Here is a 24962-nt window from a genome sequence, read left to right as displayed (position 1 = left end):
CAGATGTGTTAGAGATCGAAAATGTGACTCTTTGTAGGCCTCGTGGGTTTTTTGGTTTTTTTGGGGCGTGGGGGTGGTGAGGATATATTTTAAACTAGGATTCTAGAAATGACAAGGTCTCATTACAAAGAAGTGAATCTCTGATAATAGATTTTCAGTCTCAGTGACAGACCAGTGGGGGAAATATTTTTGGGGTGTGGGTGGAAGGAACCCTTAGAGACACCACTTAAATCCTAAGGGTGTAATGAGAATACTGTCTGGGAAGTAAGAGATGTAGGTCTGGCCCCACTGTTCTGAACAGGACAGTGCAGGTGCCTGCAGTACTCCCAGTAATTTCTACGCAGGCTGACCGAGCAGCTCTTCAAGAAGACTGTCTTATAGGGGGCCTTGTGACCACACCAGCTCTGTCATGTCCTGTGCCTGGCCCAGAGGCAACGCTCTTCAGCTGTCCAGTGGCCAAGTGAGTGGCCAGCTTGCTGTAAGAGTTCTGCCTACAGGCTGTACTAGACTGGAGAGTATTCAACCAACCTGTAAGATTCTGAGTCTGGTGTACTTTGAATATGAGACATACAGACAGGGACCCTAGGGTAGGGTGGCAGAAGCTGAGAGATGGCAGAGAAAGCAGGAGTACAGGAGCACTGTACTCACAAGTAGAAGCCATAAAGTAGAAGTCATGAGGTTGAGTGGAGAGCAGAAAGAGCTGGGATTGATAGTGGCAGAAGTCAGGACATGGAGAAGGTCAGGAGTTTTAGTGGCGGGAGTTAGGAAGCAGAAAGAGTCAGGGGTTGATGGTGTCAGGAAATAAGAAGTCGACGGAGTCAGCATGGATAGTGGCAGGAGCTGGGAAGCAGTTGAATTCAGGAGTTGATAGTGGTGGGAGCTAGGAACTAGATACAGTCAGGTTGGTAGTGGTGGGGTAGGAAGAAGACAGGGTCAAGAGGTGATAGTGGATAGGAGTCAGGAAGAGAGAGTCAGGAGTTGATAGTGGCAAGAGCTAAGTCGATAGAGTTTGGAGTTTATATAATGGTTGGAGATAGAAAGTAGGCAGAATCATGAGTTGATACTATCAAGAGCTAGGATATAAAGAATAACTGGGTCAGTTCATTCTTTCCGCTGCTCAAAACCCTAAAGCCTTCTCATCTCACTTAGAGAACAGGCAAATCCTCATAATAGCTACAAGGCCCTCCATGACCTGGCTCTCTGCAACCTCTCTGTCCTTACGTTCTAGAACTCTCCTCTTTGCTCACTCTGCCACACTGGCCTTCTTTCTGTTCTTCAGATAGTACAAGGCAAGTTCTTGCCTCAGGGCCTTTCTTTTTGCCATTCCCTCTGCCTGGAACGCTCTTCCCGCTGACATCCACATCGCTTGCTCCCTCACCTCTTTCAGATGTTTGCTTAGGTGAAACTTTTTCAGGATAGTCTTCTCTGACCATCCTCTTCAAAATGGTAGCTTGCCCTCCCTGGAACTCCTTTTCTCCAAGCAACTGAATTTTTCTCCTCTGTAACCAACACCATCTGGCATACTACATATTTTATTTATTTATTTGATCCTTGTCTGTCTTCCCCCATTCTGTTAAGGCAGAGATGTTCATCTTTTCATATTCTCTGCTATTTTCCTGATGCCTGATCCTGTGGCTAGCACATAGTATGGACCTATAAAGTAGTTATTGGATAAATGATGAATGAATAAACAAACAGATGAACTGAGTTACACTGCTCACTGTCTTTCTAGCACTTTTCTCATTTTAAAATTATGTGCCTGCTTATTGTTGTCCCCCTCACATGACTATAATCTCTTTAGGGGCAGGGACCAGAGCTGTTTTGCTCACCACTGTCTCTTCAGCATGGTGTGGTGCCTGGTGAACAGGACGTGTTCAGTCAATGGTTGTTGAATGCGTAACAGTGTACTAGGTAGGGAGTAATGGGCCAGCGCCTCTGTGGAGGGTGCTGAGGTGACCCTGTGTTAGATCTGCAGAGGGTCTGGAACCCTGTGCATTTCTCCCTGAGGCCTGATGGCAGCTACAGTTGTTTCCTGTAAGATGTCCCAGGCTTCCCAGGGCTTTGTCAGGACACGACTGTTTCAGTTTGCTGTTCCTCTTAATTTTCATACGTGTCCTTACACTAAACTCCCATTAACTGGGGGAACTTGGCTCTGCTCCTTGCACCCTCAGAAAGTCTGACACACAGCAGTGCAGCCCTGTCCAGCCAAGGCCCTGGGCAAATCTGATCTCTGGCTTTGGATTGTCATGAGTGGGTGCCAGGTGGGCAGCACATGAGGCGGCCCTCCATATTTGGTGTTATAGGTTGAATTGTCTCCCCAGATTCGTATGTTGAAGTCCTAACCCCCAGTGCCTCAGAATGTGACCTTGTTTATCAATAGGGTTGTTACAGAGGTAGTTAAGTTAAAATGAGCTCATTAGGACAGACCCTCATCCAATATGACTGATATCCTTATAAAAAGGGGGAATTTTGAGACAGACAGACAGACATACACACACAGAATGCCATGTGGAGATTGGAGTCATACTGCCACAACCAGAGGAACTACCAGCAGCAAGGAGAGAGGCCTGGAACAGATCTTTCCCTCACAGCCCCCAGCAGGAACCAACCCTGCCGACACCTTGATTTTGGACTTCTTGCCTCTAGAACCATGAGACAATACTGTTCTGTCGTCTAAGCCCCACAGTTTGTGGTGCTTTGTTATGGAAGCCCTTTCACACGCAGAGGCTGATGCCCCACAAACGGGGCTGGGGACAATGTGACTGGACACCCTACGCAGGCCTGTTGGGGTGCACTGGGTGGGGAGGGGAGGCAGCAGCACTGTACTCACAAGATGCTGGGCCCTGTGGCCCCCTGGAAGGCTCCGTTGTGCATCTTCTCCAGCTGGGCATTTTCCTTTAGCTCCCTGTGGGGAAGGACAGTATCCTTAGTGGAGTTTGCACCTCACGTGTACCCAGTCATAGCTGTGTACACACATGTTTGGACCAGCCTGTGTGCATGGTGCTCAGGTCAGAGGGCACAAGTGGGGGCTGTAGGTAAAGTGGAAAAAAGACACACTAGTGCTTGGTGAATTGTGAACTTGCTGGAGTGTGTGTTCGGCCCCACCTTTCCTCTGCAGTTTCCCACTGCTTGGGGGAACCCTTTGTCCTACAACTAAAAGCACTCACCCCCTGCTGTCCTGGAGTTACGGAGGTTTACCACCAGACAGCGGGGCAAGGATGAAAATGCTGCTCTAGTGTTCAAGGCCGCGGGTGGAAGTGCAGCCAGCCCTGTCTCAGGCTCTCAGCTGCCCTGACCTTGGAGGTCTCCGTTTGTTAATCGTAATATACCGAAATTTGCAAATATTTTACTTAAAAAGAAAAAGTAGGGTCCATTCAGTTACCTCTTTCACAGTGTTAATTGCATTCTTTTCTTTCAGATATGCATTTCTCAGTGGGTGAGAAGGGGGAGGAAGGACAGCCTGTGTAGAAAATTGCCCCGTACCCTCGGTGTCCCCGGGGTCTGTGCTGTGTTTATGATCATCGCCAAGTGTGCATGTTGTGGACACAAAATGGTTAGGGCCACTGCTCTTAAGATGGTGGCAGAAGCCAAAAGCTGCTCTGGGCAGTGGCTACCTGAGGGCTTCTGTTCCCTTTACCTTAAAGCAGCTCAAGCCTGACCCTGCAGAGCAGCTTCCTGTCTGGGCCCTGACGCTGGTGTCTGCAAACACAGGACCTTCTCTGGGCGGACAAGGGTGCTGGGAGAGGAGGTCCTGGGCTCAGGCCTGCCAGCCTTCTTTTGAGCACTTTCTAAGAGAAGGGTAGTGACTGAAAGAGCATTCTGGAAAACCCTGGACACAGTAGGCATAGTGTCCCTCTGTCGTTGGTGATTTTGAGTATGGGAACATGATTCTTCTGCACCACTGTTACAGTGTTACACGACAAAACGGATGCACAACAGCCACCCCTCCCCTGCGGGATGCCTCGGTAATTACCTGGCTCATCTCAGCTTTACGTCTTCTTTATCGTCCTTCTGCATGTCTCCACATCACGCCTGCCATTTACTAACTGCAAAAGCCCCTGCCTCTCACTCCCTGGGTGGCTGTTTTCCACATGCTTCCACTAAGCACTTTCCTTGGAATCCCTCAGCCCTTTCATCAGAATGCACCCGTCTCACATCGGCCCATCCCCTGGGAGTATTTCCATTTTCAAAGAGATGAGGTTGTCAGCGTCAACTGCTGTTTAAAATCTAAATCAAAAGAAATTTTCCTTCTCAAACCTCCATGGCTCTTCTCCCTGATTGGGTTTGTTTTCATTATGTTCGGCTATGGTCATACCTCGTTGAAACCGGGCTCTGTGAGCAAATAATCTTCATATCAGCCAGGTCAAAGTAATTGTTCAAATTTCATGACAGAGCATTTTGCATGTTTCATTAAAACAAGCTCTTTCTGTATACTGATAACTCTGCATTGTGTAACTTGGTCAAAAATAAATTCAACTGCCGCATTTTCCTGGGGGCACTTTGGGTGTCTCCCAGTGACATGGCCCTTCAGGTGAGGTGCACGGCTAGGATGACCTTTGGAGAGTGGGCGAACCCCCAAACTCCACCCAAAGCTTTCCCAAGTGGGGTGCTCTGGGGATGGGAGGCACTGACTCTGGGCCGCCTGGAGGTGCTGATCCTCCCCACCCTGTCCTGCCTTAGGAACCGGCGGGTTTGAGAACTTTGCAGGGCTTTGGTGTCATTGTTCTGAACAACTTTGGACAAGCCTATTTACGAGGAAGGTGTCAGAAACTGGGCTGAATATATAGTTTGAAAATTTTGCTTAATGGTCTTGAAAACTACTTCCCCTTCCCTGCTTAAATCCTTCAGTGGGTCTCCTTGCCCTTAGAATGAATTCCAACACCTTTCCAAGGCCCCTCAGTTCTGCATTGGTCCATCTCCGTCTTCAGGTTTATCTCATACCTGTCTTCCCTTTGCCACACTGGCCTCTTCTCAATACCTGGAGCTCATCAACTTCTTTTCTTTCCCAACTCAGGACCTTTGCGTATGCTGCTCCCCTTTTCTGTAACGCTCTTCCCCTCACTATTGCCAGAGTGGACTTCTTGCCATCCTTTAGGTTTAGCCTAAATATCACATCCTTGGTGAGGCTATCCCTGAGCACCTAACCTAAAATCAGTCACACCTTGTGTTCTTGCAGATCTCAGTAACAGGTTATTTCCTTCAGGGTACACATCACTACCTGCAATACATTCATTTATTTACTTGTCTTTTTGTCTATCTCTTCTGCTGGAACAGAAACGTCATGAGGGCGGAGACTCCACTCTATCATTGCAGACTCAGCACCTAACATAGTGCCTAATATATTGGTGATGCTTAATAAGTGTTTGTTGAATGAATAAATGAATGAAATTGATGTGTGTTCTTGGCAAACTGATTTGTGTTCTTGGTTTCCTCTTTCTCGCAACAATGAGATGTGGGGAATATGGAATCTTGATTAATTGGAGTTTTCGATGTCCACAACTATTTTGGCATCTCCAAAGCCACTGAGACACTGCAGCCACGGCCCTCCCTCCTGAAGTCTTAGTTTCCTTGACCTTCCAGGGAGGAGGTCTTCCTCCCACATCTGTCTGTTTTTGCTCTGGCTTCTCTTCCTCATCTCTTGTTTCCTCCCAATTTTATATTCAGTTCTCTTATTTTCTCCCCTTGTCCAGGTGACGTCAGTCACAAAGGACTTCAGCCACCCCCTCTATTCAGATAACCCTGATGTCTGTGTCTCCATCTCTGGCCTGCCCCTTCCAATCCTCTGTCCTCCCTACTGACAGATGAACCCTCCATACGCACCCCTCTCACACTTCCCATCCCAGAACTTTCAATGGCTTCTCATTTTCTACAGTAGAGAGTCCAAATTCTTTACTCTGGCATCTAAGGCCTTTCTTGCTTTGTCTCTAACCCACATCTAGAACTTTCTAAAAGATACTATTTGCTGGTCTATGAACACATCCCATGCTTCCTCCTCTGGGCCATTCTTTTTGTTGTCCTCTGCCCAGAATGCATTTTCCTTCCATCTTTGCCTGTCCAGGTTAGGCCCAGCTCAAAGTCTACTCTCACGAGGCTTTCTCTAATTCCTTCTCTTCTGCCTTTGCAATCTCGGAGGACTTTCTGTCTTTCAGGGCAGGTGTCATGCTTTGCCTTCTGTTTTAGTTACTACTTAGAGTGCAGTTTATGTACCATTTGGAGATGCTTCTTTCTAGGCTGTAAGCTCCTGCGGAGCAAACACCAGGGCTTATGCATCTTCATTTCCCCTCCAAATATAGCCTGTTCCTTAAACACAGCTGATGCTTGGCGAACGCTTGTTGAGTGGATAATGGAATGGGGCATCTGAGAGTACTGTGCCGGGAGGGGAGATGCATCTGACTTAAATTTGGCAGAACCAGATTCAGTTGGCTAGAGTGAACCCTTTGTTAAATTCAAGTCAACAAGAAAATGAGGGAAATTCACTCCATGATTGGAAGGACAACTTTTAAAAAGCTACCATTTCTTGAGCCCTTAGTATATGCCAGACCTGTGCTAAGAGCATAAAAATATAACCTTATTTAATTATCATTCATCCATAATTAATTAACCATGTAATGTAGTAAATAATTAATAAATGAGCACCTACTCTGTGCCAGGCTGAGGATACAAAACAGACCTTTTCATTGGTGGGGGTGTCCTCAAAACAAGCTTATTGGCAGCTCCATTTGATGGAGGAGAACATTGTGGCTAAGACAGATTAAGCAACTTGCTCAAGGTCAAGCTGATAAATAATGGGTTTGGAGTTTGAGTCACAGTCAGTGACTCTTAGTTCTGTTCTCTTGGTCACCAAGCTAAACAGCATGGTATAAGTATAATAGGGTCTTTGATTAAAATCTATAGTTAAAATAAATAGTATATTGTCTAGGCTTATGCTACTCAACTTCAGACTGGCAGCACCAGCATCTCCTGGGAGCTTGTTAAAAGTGCAAATTCTCAGGCCCTACCCTAGACCCATTGAATCAAGGTCTCTGGGGGTGGGGCCTGGGAATCTCTGTTTTAACAATCTCCACGTTATTCTTACATCTGTTAAAGTTTGAGAGGCACTGGTATAGACCATGGTTTATACGACTTATCTATTATAAAAGCCTTTTCATGTGTTTATTTTCCTTACTTTTGGCTTTAGTTGAGCTTTTCTTAGTTTTTATCATACACAACTGTAGGGTGATCATCACCTCACCCTGTCCCTGTCATGGTTCAAACGGCCCTAGCCCCACAAGCTTTGTGAATGAGCCACTTTTAGAAAAGGAGCCGTAGAAAGAAGGAGAGGTTGGGAACAACGAAGGAAACAGTAGGGCTGTTTCCTTTGAGTGAAAGGCTGTTAACAATGGCGACTGGGGTAGGGTGTGGTGAAAATGCTAGGTTCCCTCACCTTGTGGAACATAAAAGCCCCCCCTGCCACCAACACACACAGTAGGGAGATGGGACTCTGAGTGGCCTGTTGTGGCCGATTAGGCTGGTAAATGGTGTTACCCAATTTCTCTGTAGTGGGGCCAGGGTGAAGAATATCTTCACTGAAATCGTGCTGCCTCTGACACACCATCAGCCTTAGCAAGGGGGCCAGAGATGGAGGCTGTGAGATGGAGGAGCCTAAAGTAGGGTGTTGAATATTTCAGCAAACTGTCAACCTCGATGTATCCAGACTGCATCTATCTTTGAAATCACGGTGCTCTCGGGTTTCCAGCCAGCCAGTTGCCTAGTAACATGCATGAAACACTGAGGACTAGCCACTTGAAAGTTTATTTTTGTCCTGAGTTAGTTGCTGAAGATTGAACGTGATCTGGTAGCCAGAGTAATGTTTCATTTTTATTCATGAGCTGGGGAAATGAGCACATACTTACAGGGAAATCAGTGTCGTCCCGTTGAATGCATGACTTTGTATTTCTTCAAATCCATTTCCATATAGTTTGCTGAAGAGGGAAGAGAGAGGGTTTAGGAATGAAAGAAACACAGTTTGGAATCACACATTCTTCTTCCTGTGACATATATTACCAAGATAATTACTGGCACTCACAGTATCTAGCTCTGTTGCTCTAACATTTTAGATTCTAAGCGCCTGGTGAAATGAAACTGCTCTTTTTGCTCCAGTTTGCCTCCACCTCCACCATCACCACCATCACTCATTTATTAAGTGTGTATTAACTGCCGTTCTATTGACCAGCCGTTCTATGTATATGTTATGATTTAATCCTCATTGTCATTTCCATTATACTGATAAGAAACCTAAGCCTCGTGTTGTGCAGCTCGCTTAAGGTCAAAGAAAGCAGTGGCAGCACTGGGCTTTGAGGCTGGAGCTGTCTGACTAGCACTCAGGTCTCGCCTCTGGCTCTCCAGGCCCCAGTGGGCATGTGGGCTTTCTGGGTTGCTGAAAGCTGAGGGCAGAGGAAGCCTCCAGTGCTGAGCTAGCTTTTCTTTCTCTTGGATGAGTATGTGGTTTTGCTGATGCCATATTTCGCTCTACAACCAAGAAGATTTCAATGTCTGTAAACAGTTCCTTAAGTCCCATTAATGGATAGTGAAATCAATTTAGTTGGGTGGAATTGGCATTTTAAAAAATGAAGTAGAACAGAACAAAATGAAAAATTAATTAGAGTGTGTTGTATGTAATTAGGGTAGTACTGTTCAAGAAATTTTCTTCCACCATTTTTGTATGTTATATACATATAAGTATACATATGCATATATATATCTATACACATACACATCTGCTCAGTGTGAGACACAAGAGGCTCCTTAGAACACAGATGCTGGGATGTGAGAGCCAGAGAGGAACTTGGAGAGGATCAAGTGGCACCCCTGCATTTTACAAAGAAGCAAATAGGCTCAGAGAGGACAGTGACTTGCCTAAAGCCCACAGCAGGTAAAAATGGGATGAGAAAACACTTTGTCCGTGGCTACTTCTAGCACATCAGTTTTGCTGTTATTTTTACTTTCCTTCCCCAAGATATCCCCATGGCCCCCTCTCCTTCCTCCTGCAGGGCTGTGTTTGATGTCATGTTCTCAGTGTGACCTTTCCTGGCTACCCTTTTTAAACAATCATCCTCCCCTCCCCAGCATCCCAGCATCCCCAGCATCCCAGCATCCCAGCATCCCCCAGACCCCTTCTTTGATTTATGTTTCCTTTGTCGCTTTATCACCATCTGACCCACAATTATATTATACTTGCTCATTATCTACCTCCCCCGGCAGAATGGAAGCTTCATGAAAGCAAGAATTTCAAATTGTTCTGTTCTTTGCAGAATCCCCCACATCTAGAAAGTGCCTGGGACCTGGGAGGATTATAATAAATATATGTTAAATCAATTAGATGAACAAACGGGTCTATGTAAGATGAATTTCTTACTATAAATTGTAGCCACAGTCTTAAAATAGAAATATTTGTATAAATTCTTTATGAACAATGATGTAAGACTCAAGTGAGAAAGGGCTGTGGTAAGATATAAAATTAAACTCCTGTATCTGGCAAGACCCTAGCTTCCCTTTATGGGGTTGCTGGCAGCTACGTGGCCATGTCAGGGACAGGCTGGGGAGTGCGAGGTGAGAAAGAGTTTAGATACATCCTTCACCTGCTCTGGCTCCAGGTGGCTGTGGTCTGAAAGATTTCTCTAGCCTTTGTTAAATAAAACAAGTATGGAATGTCATCTTATGGTATATGTGTATATGTCTACACATATGTCTGTGTGTGTGTGTGTGTATGTGTGGTTTCTTTCCATCAACCCACAGCACAGCTGAGACAAACCAGTAAATACATAAATATAGCTGGGGCTCGAAGCCTGACATTTGAACACTGAAATTCAGAAAATGCAGAGATTACAAAATAATTCGTCGTGTCTCCTTATTAGATCGAGTTCAAAGAGAGCAGGGGAGCAGATTTAATTCATTTCATAAAACCCCCGGGCCTCCCATAGTGCCTGTTACCCAGCAGGAGCTCAGTCATCGGGCTGGGGGAGCTGTAGTCTTGCCCCTTCCATGGGAGGAAGAGCCTTCCCCAGCTTCCCCACTCTCGTGTGCTTTCTTCTGGAATTCTTCTTAGCTTGAACTTCACTCACTAGCTCTTAACCATATTTTATAATAGCTTATTGGATGCCATTTGTCAATAATTTTCCTTCTCCATTTATATTGTAGAATCTGGGGGGACAGGTACTGGGTTTATATCTGTTGTCCTGTGTAATTACACACAACCGTCTTGCCTTCTTAGCAGCTCAATCACACTGGAATTCTTTTTTAAAATTTTACTCTTAGAATATTATTCTTTGTCAGTATCTCGTCATTTGGCGGGGGAGGTGAATTCCTTTATAGCAAGCTCTTTCAGATGAAGGAATCGCACCTGTCTTTTCTCTGAACTTCTTTGAAATTGGATTTCTTAGACTCTAGGCCAGTGTTTGTCAAAGCATTCTCCTCCGTCCACTGAATCAGGGTCACCTGGAGCTGCTTGCCCAAACTGCAGACTCGGACCTACCGACTGTGCTGCAAACCTATGGCATCAGAATCTGGTAGTGGTATCCAGGAATACGCACTTTTGTAACAGCTCTCCCAGTGAGCCTGGGGCATGTCACTTTGGGACCCCTTGCCCTAGGGTATATCTTGGATGATGAAGCTCTCATCATTTCCATTGTGCCAATCAGATGGTCTGTTGGTCAGAATTGAGTCCAGAGTCTAGTCCTCTTATTGCTTTCTCTGCCTTCTAAGTGTAATGGATCAAGAAAGAGTAGCCCCTACTCTGTTCTGTTCTTAGTAAAGCAAAGCTGTTAGCAGTTGTCTGCATGCCCATTACCCATAACTGTTTTATGCTGCCCTGATCCTAGTTTTATACATATTAGGATTTTATACTTTTTTATGGGGCTTACAATGTCATTGCTCTAAGTGCACCCTTGTGGTTAAGTCTGCAAGCCCTGAGCCCAACTACATGGGCTTGAATCCCAGCTCTGCTACTTATAAGCTGAGTTACTTTGGGCAAGTTACTTAATATCTCTGTGTCTCAATTTCCTAATCTGAAAATAGGGATGATAATAGTAGTATTGAGGATTGAGAGCTAGCCCCAGTGGCCTAGTGGTTAAGTTTGGCGCATTCCACTTCGGCGGTCCGGGCTTGGTTCCCGGGTATGGACCTACATCACTTGTCTGTCAGTTGCCATGCTGTAGTGGTGGCTCACATACAAAAAGAGGAAGATTGGCAGTGGGTGTTAGCTCAGGGTGAATCTTCCTCAGAAAAAAAAATAAATCAAAAATAATAATAATAATATTGACCTCAAAAGGCTGTTATGAGGATTAAAACAGTAAACATACTTAAGGAGTTAGACAGATTCTGGAACACAGTAAAGGCTTAATGTGTTGCTCCTATTATTCTTCTTATTGTATGTGGCAGTGGCCTTCAGCTCTCTGGCCAGAACAGAGGTCGAGTCTCCCTTTCTATGCTCCCGACAGGATTTCCATGAAAGGCAGCCACCTGTTTAACTGAACTCCTGTTCTCCTCCACTGCAGTCGGGGCCTTTCTTTTCTCTGGTGGAGCAGGTTGGTTCAGTGGCCTGGGCTGCCCCCACCAAGGCCCTCAACCACCTTCGGTCTGTGTTGGCAACACTGACATTTTGCATTTGGAGATTTCTCATGTCTTTTTTTTTTTTTTGAATAGCCCAGGTCCTGCTTGTCCCAACTTTCCAAAGAATGTGGCTCGTTGTTTCCTTTTCAGATATTGCTCTTCATCTCTTACCAGTCACACACAGTAAAATGGACTGCCTTATTTTGATTAAAAGAGTGCCTTACTTACTTTAGAGAAATTACAAATGCGAGTAGGAGACATCATGCTGTTAAGCCTGCACAATACTTTAAATGCCCTTTAAAATATCTGGAGAGTCACTTCAGATAACTTTTTCCAAAACATTGCAGGTCAGAATTAAATAAGGAGGACTTCTTTTGCCTTGAGGATGCTGTCACAAGCATAGAAATGAATTTTCCCCCTCTCTCCTCTATTACAATAGCTGTACTTTACTTTAAAGCATTGTCTAGGTTCTCTATTCAAATGTCAGTAATCGTGACTCAGAGAGAATGGCATCTTTTTATTCAAAATAAGATTCAAGCTTTAGAACCTAATCACAGATGATACTCTAATTCTGAATGCTGCCTTATAACAAACTCCAAATACTCCTGGGGCTCTAACAGCATTTCTAGGGTTATAGTAACAGTATTAGACATTCTCCCACAGTTCCCTCTTGGATCATGTAGCCACCTAGTTTTTGGATGATTTCAAAGAAAAAAACTTAATTTATGTTTACAGATCCTCAGGGTCTCAAAAAGTGGGCCCCATTGCTGAAGGGTGAAGCATCCTATTTTAGAAAATATGCCCTGTGGTGGAAATCTATTAGCAAATTTTTATCAAACGACCATACGAAAACCCTCATAAAGAAGAGGGATCCTAAATTCACCATTGGTACTTTGCTGAAGTCCTTTTATATGAGTACTTCCTCATGTATGAAGACACGTCTTTAGTGGGTGCCCTGGCAGTGGTTGTATGGATAGCTGTGACTGGTCACTACTAGATGCTGCCATGATGCTGCATCTAGTAGTGATGCTGGTCACTACTAGTTTTGAATGTTCATTAGAATTCCCCCATTTCTGTGGGGCTTACAGTCTATGGCAGATCCCTCTCTCTGATACAGGCATGTCTCCTGCCTTTTAGCAGCACTGAGTTTTTATGTTTTCCTCCACCACAGCCAAGTTCATGTCAACTTATATGACTTACTATATGTAATAATAAAAAGGTGACAGGCATCCAAAAGATGATGACAGCAATGGATTATAATATATTGAATAAAATTTCTGAAAACTGCACATTCCATTGTAATACTTAAAAACAGAACAAGACAGAGAAGAAAAGGGGGAAAGGAAAGGAAACCTCTTTTTTATGGAAGAGTTCTGGCTAACAAATGTAGAGGAATGATAAAATTTAAAGCTATTTTGAAACTCCCTATGTAATAGATGAAAATTAATGGATGCCGAAACCATTGGATGAAAGGCTGTTGGCAGACACGATAGTCACATGAACTCAGAGTATCCCACCATGGTTTACTTATTTATGACAATGGGAATAATGTGCCTTATGATGAAGAGGTCTGGAAGTCACCACCTTGATCAAATGGCCAAGGCGTGGGACAGTATGGCATGATGTGTCTCCTGGTTTGATGCAGGGGAAAGACATAACATCCCCTTTGTAGTGTTCTTGCAGAAATGTTGACCTGAATCTAATCATGACAATACAGTCAGATGAATCCGCACAACTGGCCTGGGCTCCTCAAAGGAATTAATATCATACAGAACAGAGGAAGGCAGGGGGGCAGTTCTTTGAGGGGTGGGGTGGGAGGTGAGGTTGGGAGGACTAAGGGACATAATAGCAAAAATGCAAAGCATAAACTTTGATTAGATTCTGAGTTTTAAAAAAAAAACTGTAAAAGACATCTTCATTTGAATGTGGACTGTAGGTTGGATGATATCATTGAATTCATGTTGATTTTCTTAGGTGTAATGGTGTTGTAGTTATATAGAATGTCCCAGTTTTGGGGAGATACATGCTGAAGTATTTAGGTATGAAGTGTCATGATGTCTATAAACTTCTTTTGGATGGTTTGGCAAAAGGAAATGTATTGTATATACTTAAATATATAGAGATGGAGTGGGTGGGGCAAGCTATTAATAGTTGGTGAATCTAGGTAAGGTGTATAGGAGTATTCATAGTACTGTTCTTTCCATTTGTCAGTGTTGTAAAGACAAATGGAAAGTGACTCCATTTGTCAGTTAAAAATTTCAAAATAAAAAATATTTAAAAAGATGATGAGACATGAGGTTTTCAGGACGGTCTAAAACAACTGGCTTCCTGAATATTAACTTTCAATTGTCACAGTACGGTGTAGTTGACACAATGTGACTGAATTTGCACAAGGAGTTATTAATAATCCCGTTGGATAGACAGAGATCGAGCCATGTTAAGGTGGCGTGACTTGACTAAGGCTGCTTAGATGCAGAGCCAGGACTAGAACCTATGCTTTCTATTTCAATGCCCAGCAGTCTCTCCACTGTGGGTTGTCACAGGTACAGTCTGGAATCTTGTCATCCTTTGCCAAGCATCCCTTCTCTGAAGTGTCTTAAGAATTACTTGCTATGACCTTTCCTTCTCTTTGTGGAGTTCAGACATGAATCAAGGTTGTCTCTTTTTTGAGAATGGTATGACCAGTCATTAGAATATTTTAAAGGTGGTGCAGCCAAATCCTGCTTGCTCAGGGGTACATTTCAAGGTGGCCTCTTGAGGAGAGTTAATGAAAAGCTGAAGTGGCTATAAAGGGACATAAGAGCCTAATGCATAGTGTTAGCATTAGCCCCATGGAACTTCTCCAGCATCAAGTGAAGTGTTTTGTTTTCATTAAATCAACTCACAGTTGGTAAAGATCTGAGTGGGGGGAGGGCAGGAAAGATTCCACAAAAAGCCAAATCTCAAATGCTGCTAATAATGAAAAGAGAAAGCTTGCTTTCATTATTTTCTAATTAGAGAGTTGAACTTTATAGCTGAGAAAATAAGGCTTTCCTCTTTAAGTGTAGTACCCTTTTTCCAGCGGGGTGCTCCACAGATCCTGCTTATAGAAGGGCCCATTCAGCTGAGAACAAGTGCCAAGCAAATGACTAGTCACTCCCTTTCCAGATGTAGGGCTGAGAGTAAGGAGAGAGATGGAAGCACAAGGCCCCACAGGCTCTCTGGGAGAGATGGATCCACAATCCTCATTAACGTCAGAGGTGGGGCAATTATGCCCTGCTGGTAGGCATTACTCGTCTTAAAATCATAACTAACATAAGTTAATGGCACCATAATAAAAATATTGTGCAGTTCTTGTGTGCACATGCTGAAATGTGATGTATGAGAAGGACTCTTTGGTTGCTCCTTGAGTTTGCTGGGGTGGCCCAGTCTTGTGAGGTCATAGACCCCTATGGATTATTCCCAACATTTGTTTTCTTATTGATCTTCATGTCGTCTGCCCTTTCATTCCTTTTCCACTCCACTCCCACCACTGTACATTTACCTGGGAGGAGTACCTATTGGTTCCTGATTATTTTTAGGGTTAGGTCAAATCAAAGAGAGTCTTCAATCAAAGTCTCTGTGATCTTTGAATAAAGAGTTACTTCTGAGCCTTTAGCCCCTTATGCCAGCATTCAAGGCCCTCTGCAATCCAGTGTCCCTTCCACCCCTGCCATTTATCTAAACATATTTCCCAATCCTTAAACAAGATGTTTCCTCCCATTGAGTGTGCTTCATCCTGTTTCCTCCTTCCCATAGCCTATGCTTTTGCTCGTGTTCACTTGGATTACAGTCCCCTTTTCTGGATATGTGGTTCCACAAATGGTTAAGACCATGACTCTGGAGCCTAACTGTCTGGGTCTAAATCTTGACCTTGGGCAAATTACTTAACATCTCAGTGCCTTGGTTTCCTCATCTAAAAATAGGGCTGAGTGTCCCTGCCTCATAGGGTTGCTGTGAGATTTAAATGAGTTTTTTTAAAAAAGTACTTAAAAACAGTGCAGGTACTTAGTAAGTGCTTTATGAATAAGAGCTGCTATTCTCACATTTACCCGTACAAATGTTACTGGTTCTATGAGGTCTAACTCAAGTCTCAGCTCCACTATGCAGCCTCCTCTGACTTCTCCAGCCCAAGAGGACTTCTCTAAGACTCTCATTTCTGTGAACCACAAACTCTTACAGTGGATATCTACTGGTTTATATTATTCTTTCATTATTTCAGGTTTTCCCACATTGAGATTATGAGCTGGGACATGGATCTTCTATGTCTTTTGTGTTTTCAATAAAGACATGGGAAGACCTCGGATCCTAAGGCCTGCTGTACCTCTCCACTCAGCGTTTGCTCTGTAAATACCCTGTTTCTGACAGGGGACATGTTGAATGAGTAGTTCCAGATCCATACGCAATGGTGAGTTGGAAACACTTTATAAACAGCTGGGAGACTGTAGAGTGTGAGGGAAGTGGAAGAGTAGAAAGACCATAGAGAAGTCTTTCTAGGATCTAAAGTCTCCTTCCTGGTGTTCAAGAGTTGCAAGTAAAGAATTTGAGTTATTTTGAAGTTATTTTTGTTTATTGCTCTGTATTCTTTTGATTGTAACACTCTGAGCTGGGGCTACATTGGCAATAGCTTTGTAATATGACAATTATGTGTGTTGAATTATACCTAGAAAGTAAAAGTACTATACAAATGCAGCATACAATTGACACCAATTTTTAGAATCCATTGATATAAAAGGGTCCTCTGAGATGGTCTCTTCTCTTGCTTCACAACTACCTCCTCATTTCAGGGTTATCCAATCCATGCTCTCTCTTTCTTCTTTAAGGGCATTTAAACTTATTTATTGCCTCATCACGATCCTGCCATAGGCTATAACCAAAGCAGAAAGAGTGAGAAGAATATGGGTGTGGGGAGCAGAATTGAATATGGGTCACTGGACTTTGGATGTAAATGAGACATGGTGCCCAGAGTGCTACTTCTGAAGGGTGGGGCAAAGGAAGGTGCCCCATGTGAAGATGGCAGGGATCCCAGAGGGAAGGAGGTCAGCAGGTGTACAGTGAAGAGAATGAGTTGGGTTATCTTAGTACAATGCCCCTCAAACTTTAATGTGCATGTAAATCCTTGGGAACTTGTGAAAAATGCGGATTCTAAGTCAGGAGGTCTGGGATGGGCCTAAGAGTCTGTATTTCTAATCAGCTCTCAGAAGATGCTGTAGATGCTTGTCCATGGACCATATTTTGAAAAGCAAGGTCTTAGGAAAGAGCATGAAAGGGATGGGGCCTGTGAGCCTGGTAACCTGATGAGTGATTGTCAAACAAAAAGACATTATTTTCAAGTATTAAGGGATGTAGGGAATGGGCACAGATGCTGTTGCTTCAGAAACAAAGTGATCAGGTCCCAGGAGGTAGATGAAAAATCAGAGAAAGAAAGACAGAGAGCAGAGTCCATTGATCAACTACTCTACCTACTTGGAGAATATCCTTCCAAACTCTTCTCACTGAAACTTGAAATTTCTAAGCTCTTTTTTAACCAGGGCAGCCATTCCCCTCTGGGCTGTCTCTTCCCAGCTTCAAAGCATTCCATTGATGTAGTGAACAATTTCATCAGTTGGAAATTCAGTCACTGTAAATCCTCAGGGCCCATTTGATTAATTTTAAACTGAATGGGTTGGTTGGTTGTCAAGTGAACATATGACCCAGCTGTGATCCCACACAACTCCTCTCACCCTTGACATTTTAGGTCAAAAAGAATGTCACCAGCAAATGAGGAATGTGGTAAAAGATGAGGAAGAGCTCACCTCGAGTTAGAAATAAGAATAGCAGGAGGCTGTATGGCAGAATGGGAATTTGGGAGTTTACTCACAGTGTTATGGATTCGTTATTCATCCCTTGAAAAGCATTTCCTGGTATGGTGGTTATGTGTAAGTTATCGCAAATTTCCCTTGAGGAATGAAATGAGAAATATTTACTTTCCAAATTTTAGCTGCAAATAGGAAACTGTTATGCATGCCAATCAGCCTGGTACTTACAGAATGAAATTAATTTCAGAGGAGAAGATCTTGGTAACATCTGGAAGCTTTCGGATGCCTGTGTTACAGATGCTTCTGTTATTTGGGGCAGGGTGGGGATGTGGGCAGAGAGTGAGTAAAAGTGATTGTTATTAAGGCATAAAGATAAAGGCAGTAGAAAGGCACTTTACAAATACCATTTTCACATTAAATTAAAAAATATTGAGTTTGGCTTTATCAGTAACAATTTTAGCTGTTAAAGATTGCTAGAATTTAAAAACCCCTAACACTACGGAGAAGTTGCTCTAATGACACCTATTTAGAGATCTAGGGGCTGGGACCAAACTTTCAGGTCTTTTTCATTTATGTTTGTATTTCCAGCCTGTCTTTTCCTATTGTATCAGTTGCATTTTCCTATTGTATTGCATTCCATTTCCTTTTGGTAATTAGTTTATTCCATGCTCTTGATAGTTCTAGAAAGCATCCCTCTACTTTGGAACACGTTTTAACTCAAACACTTCAGGAAGATTAATCTCCCTGGGAGAAATCCATATCCTTCATCATTAAAAATCTTCCTTTATTTAGCTACGTTGCGACTCAGGAAGTTCTTCCAGGTATCTCACTGAAATCGTTAAACATTCTTTGGGTTATTGGAGCTACTCCAGGCTCTTCTTTTCCTCCTACCTTTTATTCAACCTTCAAAGAAGAGAGAGGCTTCAGTGATAGGTTAAATTGAAGGATATTTTATTACACAAGAACAGGACTCCTTAGAGGAGTCCCAGCATCTGGCTTACCCCCAAATGAGTTTTAAATTCACCAGTCATGGACTCTGGACAACTGATGTGAACTGCTGGCACTGGTGACACTGAAAGGAAGCCAGGTTTCTCTTTGGGCTCTATCTGGTTCTCCTACTTACCTGTTACCCCAGTCACACTGATCCTTGCCCTGCCTGTGGCTGGTGGTAGCAGTGTGGGCTTAAACGGCAATGCATACTGGGGTTGGGAGAATATCCCTTTTTTTTGGTGAAAATACTATTTAATAAAGACAAGGATTCTTAGAAAACAAGGGGTTGCAGTAGTCACATTTTGTTCTGGGATTTTCTTATGTTTTTCCAAAGTGGTTGATGCTGCAGATGCTTATGTGTCCCATGGACCCCTTAGAGATTTGGAAAAGCACAGCCCCTGGGTTAGGAATTGGAGCTCTGCTAGTTCCAGCAGCACCTCCTGTAGGAGGCCCCAGGGCAAGACTGCACGGATCACGTGGAACACCAGAGAGAAGATGACCCCACTTCCCCTCCATTTTTTTCTTTTTGGAGGTGATGGGGGTTGTGGACTTTACATCCTCTGGGGATCTTATGAAATTTAATTTATCAGGAAGAAGAGAGAGAGGACATCTATGTTAGAGAGATTTAAATTTTTCTGTGTGAAAAAGTGACTGGTTGGTATGTGAGAAGATCCACGGTGATAAATTTATAGATTCTATCACGTTTCAGGAATTTTGGTATTGCTGGCAAGGCAATGAATCCGCTGGGCTACAGTGGTACTCAACGTATAATTCTAACTAGTGGACTTACATTTAATGGGAAATAGAAAATAATGATTTAGTTTATGTGGCATAGTGCCTACCTCAAGGCAATGCTTAAAAAGTTTTCACTTAATAAGTGAATAAACAACTGAGATACAGAAGATCAGTCATTCTCAACCAGGGATGGGGACCAATCAGAATTGCTTCTCTCACTTTCACCCACACTCTGCCCATATCACCACCTCACCTTAGAGACTTTAAAGTGTCACCCCCCCCACCCCCCGCCTTCCCACCACCAGCTTTGAAAATCACTGCAAAGGGGAGACATTCTTCTTGGGTGTTTGAGACAGAGAAATGTTGGGAACCACTTACACATATATGAAAGCACCCAGCATGGTGGCTGACAAGAACTGCTGATTAAATCAGAAGGCTGAAGACGCACATGCAAATAATGCTAAGTATATAGTTAAAAATTCTTCTCAGCCTTTTTATTGTTTTGCTTTTCATCACATGCCCATCTTTCCATCCCCAGTTGCTTAAAAAGAAAAATTCCTCACAGGTATTTTAACCGGGGGAGATTTGTAAATGCTCCAGGCTCGATGTACACTAGGTTTTTGGTGTTCTGGATCAGTCTGTAAAGAGAAAAAAAAAAAGGCAGCAGTTTACTAGATATGTTTTATTTGGAATACATGAGATCATGGTCACCAGAGGATGCTGGCTGAAAATAGCATCAACAAAATCAAGTCACTTTAATATGCTTGAGAGGAGCTCCTGAGACCCTGGGGGTGGAAATGGCATGGTAAGAGCCAGTTGGCTATTTCTAGGAAGCTCTGCTCTCAACCTCCTGCTGAGGCAGGTGTAAGCATCAAAGGTGGGAGTCTGTTATACACCCCTGTACCTCGAGGAACATCAGTGTCCAGGGCTCCTGGCCGAGTAGGTCCTGCCCCACCATGGAGCCTGCACGCTGGGGGTGATGGGAAATTCCACTGCCAGGAGAGATGAGCAAATTAGCTACTGCCCCTTGTAGACAAACTGGTTCTCTTCATACTGGGCTAGCAGCCACACTGACCAATTACCCAGATGGGTACCCAGTCTATGGAACAGCCAGGGCAGAGTCCAGGGGCTTGGATTTGGGTGATTTTATGCTCATTCTGTAGATAATTTGTTGTATGATGATGGCCAGCCTTGTATCTTCCCTGAGCTAGTTTTCCATGCTGTAAAATCAGAATAATAATACACACTCTTCCTACCTCACAGGTTGTTAGGTAATGAGTAATAGAATAGGTAGAGATGATATACAAGGCAGGGCTTTGCAAAGTATAAAATTATAGCTATAATACCACAGTGGTCTCACTGCCCTTCTCCCCAGTTCCCCCAGTGACTTTCACCCTTTCAGAAGTAGCCACAGTTGCCAAGTGCTGTCTACTTTGGATTCAATAAAAGGCCAGGAAGTGCCTTTAGCTTTCTTAACACATGCAACAACCCCTGAGGAAATGATAATCACTCTTGTTCTACATAGAAAATATATTGTATTGATTCGGTGGACGGACTCTGAAGTCAGCTTGACTTTACATCCTGGTTTTACTAATTGTATGACTTTGGATATATTACTTAAAGCTCAATGTCCTCATAGGGTGGTTTTTGAGGAGTAAATGTGTGTTTCGTTCATGGTAAGGCTTCAATCAATGTTAGCAGGTATTATTATAGTTGATGAAATCAGGAAGTTGAATGATTTGTCTCTAGTCATACAGATGAGAAGTAGCAGAACCTGGAGGTGAACTCAAGTTTTCTGACTCCAAGTCTGTGATCGTTTCACCTTACCACAGTTATCCACCACTGCTGCTATTTCCATCTTTTATGTCCTTGTGATTCTTTAGAGGTGAATGATGTTTTGTGGCAATTATTTTTACAAGTGAGTCAAGCACTCATGGGCCATGTAAGGCATTATATGGAAGAGAGGGAAGGGAATTTTATCTCTTAAGGATCTTTTGGGGTCTGACCTTAGACCATTCAGTCATACATTCATTCATTCAGCAAACATTTATTGAGCACCTACATGTGCCAGGCCCTGTTCCAGGTGCTGGGGAAATAGCTGTGAACAAAGCAAAAGAGCCTGTGTGGAGCTAACATCCTAGTCTCAGGACCCTCCTTGGGAAAAGTGCATAAACTTTCCCATAGAGCACTTCATTTTTCTTTCTGTCGATAAATGTTACTTTTCATCATGAGCAGCTTTATTTATCTTAAGCTACTCTGTGCTTCTCACTATAAGCTATACTTCAGCATCACCTGGGAAGTCTGTTAAAACTGCAGATTTCCAGGTCTGGGATAAGGCTATCATCTATAATGGTAATGATTCCCATCCCCCCTCCCCACCCCCACCATGAAATTCTACTTCACAGCCAAGTCCTGGCTATACCTTTTGCACTGAAATACCCATTATTTTGGATTTCCTTATAATCGTTTGGTGAGTTAGTCTCACCTCCCTGGCTATGCTGTCATTTCCGGGAGAGTTGTGTTTTACCTTCTTTGTATTCCAGTAGCACTTGGCCCTTGGTTGGATGTGTGGCGGGTACTCACATACTTATCAATTAATTGTTCTCTTTAGATAATTGCTAAGGGGACCACTCATAGGGAGGCCTTGTGGTATAGTGTAAAATGCACAAGCTTTGAAGAAAGACAGGCCAGGGTTGAATCCTGGCCCTGTTATTGTCTAAGGTGACACATTGGTCAAGTTACTGAGGTCTCTGACCCTGCATTCCTTCCCCTTAACAAAAGGAATAATTACCCCAAGTTGCAAGGTGGCTATAAGGATTAGAAGACATAACCTAGAGGAAATAAATGCCAAACAATAAATGTTTGGCCAAAGGTTTGGGCCAAACAAGGCATCAGTAAAATGCCAGGTTTAGGAGTCACATGACCTGATTTACAGCCCCAGCTCTGGTGCTAACTTGCTGTGTTACATCAGGCAAATCAGCTAACCTCTTTGGGCCATCAGTTCATCATTTGAAAACTGAATTAAGCCAATCTTTTCCCATCCTTTTTGTAAATTGGAGAAAGGATTAAGTATCAATTCCAAAACATCACAATAACAAAAACAAACCCAACATACACATGCCCAACACAGGGCTTTTACATGGCAGTGTTCAAGAACCATTTACTGAATAAATGAATATCCCCAAACACCCCCCAAAGAACTAATTAATGACCTTTAAGTTCTTTTCCAAATTTTCCCACCATCTCAAGTACTGCATACCCTTCCTTCCATAAGGTAAGAGCTACTTGGCAGGACTCCACAATGTCAATTTTAATTTCCAACTTTGTGTTGTGATGTTTCAGAGTTTATACAGCTCCCAGGGAGAAGCAGTTGTCACCATGGCAACCTTCAGGCCACTGCAGTGAGAGAAATTAGTGCCTGCTCAGACCTAGTAATTGCTGTAGTCTTTTCCTCTTGGATTCCTAGCAGTGGATGCTTGAATACAAATATTGAGTGGGCTCCAGCCAGCGAGGTAATAGTGTACAGCAATAAACTATCTGTTAGCTGATGCTTACATTTCAGACAAATTGAGGAGGTTGTCAAAGGCATTAGCTTCTATCTTTTCCAGGGAATCACTCTGAGAGATTTCACTAGGGGAGAGAAAAGAAAAAAAAAAGGAGAAACATGAAAGAAATGATGGTGTCTGCATGGTCATAAGCTTTGTGTGTGACCCAACAACTGGGGACTCCAGTGTGTCCTTTTAAAAAAGAGCAGGGATGCCTTAAATTGTCCTGCATGATACAGTGCTAACGTCTCCCTTTAGGAGCACAGATGGACACGTACAGCTCAGGTGCAGTTGAAATGCAAGTTTCAGTAACCTCTGTTAATGTGACAGGTTTTCTTCTTGCTTATCTATGACTCAGAGTCACAGATTCTTAGAAGTGGACAGGACCTTTGAGAAAAACTCGTCAGATCCCCTTGTTGTACAGCTTTAGAAATTGAGGCTCTGAGAGGAGGGGCAAACAGTGTTAATAGGAAGGTACAGGACAAGGATCAGGATGTCTGGGTTCCCAACTCCATCACTCTAAGGAGGTTTTAATTTGGGTTGAATTCATTGTTTCATAACGTTTTACCCTTTTCCTAAAATCCTGTTCTGAGGCAATTGCAAGGTGGTGAACTTCTGCACGTAGTGTCCTTCTTGGGTTGTAACTGTCTACTTCTTATGACTGTTTGTCTCACTTTGTTAGCAAATTGAGGACAAAGAGTATGTCGTATTCTCTTCTGAATCCCTGGTGGCTTCATATTGCCTGGCACATAGGGTATGAATGAATGAATAGATTAATGAATGAATGAATTTTTTAAAAAAGACACAAAAGTAAAGACACTAGCTTTGCCATGTACCATTCCTACGAATGTAGGTAATGTCAATGTTACCCTAAAACCTCAACATAAGCTACCATTTGCTGCCAACTGAGAAAGAAGTCTCCAATTCACAAATTGTACATTTGCGTATTTCTAAGGTTAACTTTCACTGAAGGCTTCAGACTTGATGAGAGGTTAGCCCACAGAAAGGCTGAGCCTAAGGCAGTTAATGTCTTTCACGAACGACACAGTAATGGATTGTTTCTGGGCTGATTCATCTTATTTCTACCTAATGGTTTGCTTATTTAACTGTGGTTGCTTTTCTAACCAGGAGGTCTTAATGCATTAAAAGTGCATCAAATGATCAAATGATCAAAACTCAGCATTTAAACTTGAGAGCAGAAGAGTAAGGGTTAGGCTCAAGCAAACTGACATTTCTGTAAACCTGCAGTGAATTTCCTATAATATGCATTACTTTTTGAGGAATTTACAAAAATACCTCGATTCTTGCTAATACCCTAAAGAGCAGTCAGAGGTTCCCGAAGGAGCTAGGATTGATGGGTATAGCATCTTCTTTACACATGCAAATCTACTTAGAAAGCCCAGTGGATTGTTAAGATCAAGAGATGCTCTCTGGGAAGTAAATGGCCTCTAAGGTTCTTTGACTAGGACTAACATTAAGGAGGATGCTGGAATCCTGGACTCCTGAGAAAGTTCTATCTCTGTGTATGAGGTCTTGTGCCCCAGAAGCTGAGACCCAGGGACAAAGGATTGACGCTACCTCTGACACAGTGTGAGATCACACTGCATGATCAGGCTGCTTTACACTTTTGATAAATGCCTTTTATCAATATGGCTAGAAATACTGTGTTTTCATCATACAATTACTATATTTTAGATACAAAGATTATCTTTTGATGCACAATAAACTTCCAACACATTTTCTTCTATGTGGGTGTTATCTAAGAATATGACATGAGGGAATAGCTGCTCTGGCAGAAGGAGAATCTTTATGATTGGAATCTGTCTTCTTTTCTACTTGAGAAGTTTATCATCACTTATCCAAATGCATTCAGTTCATTGAAGCAAAGTTAATTATCTGGATTTTAATGACTCTTGAAAATCATACGTTTTCTTCAAAGGTCCCTAGATATTATTTGTATTAAAAAGATAAAAATACTAGGGTTTCCTAATCACAATTTCTCTTCTAGAAAAATTATCCTCTTTCAACTACATTTTCTCTTAGGAAAAATTTTATTATTCCAATTATGAATGTCTTTTGATATGCAGTATTTTACTTACATTTTTACAACTTCATCAAGTCCTCTGAAAGCTTGAGATGGGATTACTTTGATAGGAAGATAGGTGAGTGATCTAGAAAAGAAAAAAAGGAAAGCTAAGAGTTTAAGATTTAAGATTAGGTGCCTTTTAAGTTTATGAATAAAATGTGTGTGTGTGTGTGTGTGTGTGTGTGTGTGTCTTTGTGTTTGTAT

The 24962-nt window shown here is 42.9% G+C and overlaps 1 protein-coding gene across 6 annotated transcripts in view; it reads right to left on the bottom strand.

Moving 5' to 3' along the window:
- Nucleotides 1-24962, bottom strand: part of LHCGR (luteinizing hormone/choriogonadotropin receptor) — a 57148-nt gene that overhangs the window by 14156 nt on the left and 18030 nt on the right. For 3 of the 6 annotated variants that reach the window (XM_070572708.1, XM_070572706.1, XM_070572711.1), the window contains exons 2-8: nt 24772-24843; nt 22683-22757; nt 19691-19765; nt 17631-17705; nt 17465-17542; nt 7893-7961; nt 2831-2905 (exon numbers count right to left, since the gene is read on the bottom strand). In XM_070572708.1, coding sequence (XP_070428809.1) covers nt 2831-2905; nt 7893-7961; nt 17465-17542; nt 17631-17705; nt 19691-19765; nt 22683-22757; nt 24772-24843 — 519 coding nt within the window. Of the gene's footprint in view, nt 1-2830; nt 2906-7892; nt 7962-9228; nt 9321-17464; nt 17543-17630; nt 17706-19690; nt 19766-22682; nt 22758-24771; nt 24844-24962 lie in introns of those variants that run through there. The other 3 variants (XM_070572707.1, XM_070572709.1, XM_070572710.1) reach the window with 2 other exon arrangements.

This window comes from Equus przewalskii, chromosome 14 (genome assembly GCF_037783145.1).
Source record: "Equus przewalskii isolate Varuska chromosome 14, EquPr2, whole genome shotgun sequence".
Taxonomy (NCBI): domain Eukaryota; kingdom Metazoa; phylum Chordata; class Mammalia; order Perissodactyla; family Equidae; genus Equus; species Equus przewalskii.
This window is presented reverse-complemented; position numbering and strand designations above follow the sequence as displayed.